The sequence below is a fragment of the Homalodisca vitripennis genome, chromosome 5 (genome assembly GCF_021130785.1).
Source record: "Homalodisca vitripennis isolate AUS2020 chromosome 5, UT_GWSS_2.1, whole genome shotgun sequence".
Classification (NCBI taxonomy): domain Eukaryota; kingdom Metazoa; phylum Arthropoda; class Insecta; order Hemiptera; family Cicadellidae; genus Homalodisca; species Homalodisca vitripennis.
In genome coordinates this window covers 25,778,587-25,781,471 of record NC_060211.1, presented here as the reverse complement: position 1 = coordinate 25,781,471, position 2,885 = coordinate 25,778,587, and the positions used below count along the sequence as shown (strand labels likewise).

At 28.8% G+C, this 2,885-nt stretch overlaps 1 protein-coding gene across 1 annotated transcript; it reads left to right on the top strand.

The window, feature by feature from the left end:
• The first annotated feature begins 519 nt into the window (after positions 1-519).
• On the top strand, positions 520-2,583 carry LOC124363804. Its single transcript, XM_046819067.1, has 2 exons — positions 520-604; positions 2,173-2,583. The coding sequence occupies exons 1-2, from the start codon at positions 566-568 to the stop codon at positions 2,458-2,460; spliced, it is 327 nt and encodes a 108-aa protein (XP_046675023.1). The 5' UTR covers positions 520-565; the 3' UTR covers positions 2,461-2,583.
• Positions 2,584-2,885: the final 302 nt, after the last annotated feature.

Here is a 2,885-nt window from a genome sequence, read left to right as displayed (position 1 = left end):
CACGTCGTCGATGTAAACGTTTAGACGTTGTAGCTCATTTCATGACGTTACATGGTACTTACTACTTATAAGTTTAAAATATTATGTATTCAGTTTAAAAAAAAATTTATTCATCCTTCAATTTTATCTTTGCTATTACAATTACTGATATTTATGTAATGTAAAATGTAAAAATATACGATAACGCCCAGCCAACTTCCACGGATTAACTAACATTTTCATCGTCAATGTCCCTTATATAAAATGAAGTCTGTAGATTAGTTCGTTCTCAACATATCGTGGCAAACAGACATAAACAACTAAAATTGTTTAGTCTTTCGAGTAATAGGCTTTGCTAACGGTCAGAAAATCATTTATAGCAAAAAATGTGAAAGTTATATTTCGTATTCAAGAATATAAACCCAGTAGTTTTGTCTTGAAATATGAAGTATTAAAGAGAATTTGAGTCAATGGTTTGATTGATGGCGTTTGATTGATGTCTGACACACATCTGTACATTATGATCTTACAGATCAACAAGTTCTGTTCAGTGGTACCAACGTGACGAGCGTGATGTGAGCCCACCATGAGGAACGTGGTGACTTCCCTCCTATTCTTGGCATTGGTGAGGATACAAAAATTTGTAAATTATTTGTATCAATGAAAGCATTTTAAATAATTTACCTAGTCTTTTATCGCAGAAATTGTAACCTTTAAAGTCTTTGATGTGTCAAACTATAAGTTAACATAAGATAAATTGGACCTTAATTATTGAACGCCATGCGTATACTCAAGTTTAGAGTCAATTCTCTGCTAAATTACTTAACATTCTGCACTCTAAAAGTCTTGATGAGTTCTCTTTAACAAGAGTTATAGATTACAGATATTTTCAAGGCTTTCACGCGACAAAACCAACATTTGTATAAAATAATATATATAATATATATATATATATATATATATATATATTATATCAAATATAATACTTTATATATCTATAAATAATCTTGTCAATTTATAATACATATATATAAATAATCGACAAGAATCATTACTGGAAATTTTAGAACAAAATTAAACCTTACTTTATTTCAAACAAAAAAAAAGCTTATGATGTGCCATATGAGCATATTTTATGAAAAAAAAGCTTGCATTTATAATTTTGTTATTACTAGGAGGATCAATATTATTTTTCGTTTAACCAAATCGTCACTATATCAACAACACATTTTGTTTACCTTTTTGTTTTTACCCATCTACTAAGTACAAAATTGTGGTACGTTTGAAATTATATTACTCAATTTATCTGAATATACTGTGTGAGTGATTTTTTTCACACCCATTCATTAATTATTAATTAAAGTGTTATTTATCGGTTTTTTTTATTGAACTTGATTATAAAAAAAAAAAAAAAATAAAATACTCAATTATGATATTGGATACTAACGTAGACAGAAAACATGAGAGAATACTTTTATTGTAGTATTATGATATAAAATGTTATCATTTTCAGATAATTGAATAGCATTTCAGTAACAATTAAATTATGAGTTCTCATTCTACAACTAGTCAGTACTATTCATAGTTTACTTTAACTTTATAAATTTCTTAAATTTGAATTTTAGAAATACATCTAAAAATGTTTAATATATCAAAGTGGGGAAACTATTGTAACGTCATATAAGATAATATTTCGTATATAGTTTTTATATTCTAAGAAAAAGTCATGTTTCATCAGATGTTTAGCAGGAAACAATTAATGAAGTAGGATAAATATTTTGAAGTAAGCAATTTTAATGTTCATTTTTATATTTTTTGAAATCATTATGTATTACTGTGTTTTTGATGTTTATAATTGACTATGTGTAATTGGAAAGATATAAGCTTTTTTGGACATTTTGTTATAACTAATTTTTTTGAAAAAGTATTTTTTTTATTGTTTCCATTAGTTTGTAATGTCAACAAAATAAATAGTACATTATTAACAATAATGTATAAGTACAGATTCAGAAAAGCTTAGATATAGGTCTTAGTATATTTGTTGCAATGTAAAGGATCGACCAAATAACGCTCAAATAATTAATTCGTAAATTATGCAGGTGTAAAAAAATTATTTACTGTAATTTAATAAGTAATAAATTAAACGAAAAAATGAATGTATTTTACATATAAATAATACAGTAGAAATTGCAGGTGACGAGTTCCTGTAAGTGTAAGGATGACCAAGGACCTTTCTCAGTATACTGCAAGACATGGGAGGGTCTGTATCAGTCTCTGTATCAGTATTGTCAGGGACTGTCTCGGTATTTGAGTCCCTGGGCAGAAGACACTACCAGTAGCGGTAGCACCAGCAGCAGCAGCAGCAGTAGCAGTAGCAGTAGCAGCGAGGGGGATACTACTGCAGAGGCTGTGGACATGACCAGGCCCACTCCTTCTGCCATCCCTATCAAAATGGTACAGTTGGCTAGCAGCCAGAAATGACGTCACCAGCAGTGAATTAAACTCTGAGTGAATCAATATTTTATTTATTTTTATTACATTCAAGCAAACTTTATCAATACGAATACTCTACCAGTCAATAAACTTTTTAATTTAAACGGAAAATACATTTATTTGAAAACTAAGGATACTGTGTTTTATAACTGTATTTATGGGACATATTGTAGTAAAATGTATTATTGTATTCACTACAATAAAATTATAAGGTGCCATATTTATACATTATTGCATTCTTAGAAGTTATGGTGATTTTAGAAGCTACATTTTTGTAACAGTTCTACCTAGGTTACTGGGCGGCATGTTAAAGTGTAGGAATAGGTTCAGTGAAGTGATTAAATAAAAAAATAACTATTTTCTTTCGCACTTTTCCTTAGAGCTCTCTAACTCTAGTCCATGTTATTCACATC

Excerpts from the sequence above, each read along its gene's own strand:
- LOC124363804 (XM_046819067.1), top strand. The coding sequence starts at position 566 with ATGAGGAACGTGGTGACTTCCCTCCTATTCTTGGCATTG. Across the intron at positions 605-2,172 it reads CCCTCCTATTCTTGGCATTG|GTGACGAGTTCCTGTAAGTG; the intron begins GTGAGGATACAA and ends TAGAAATTGCAG.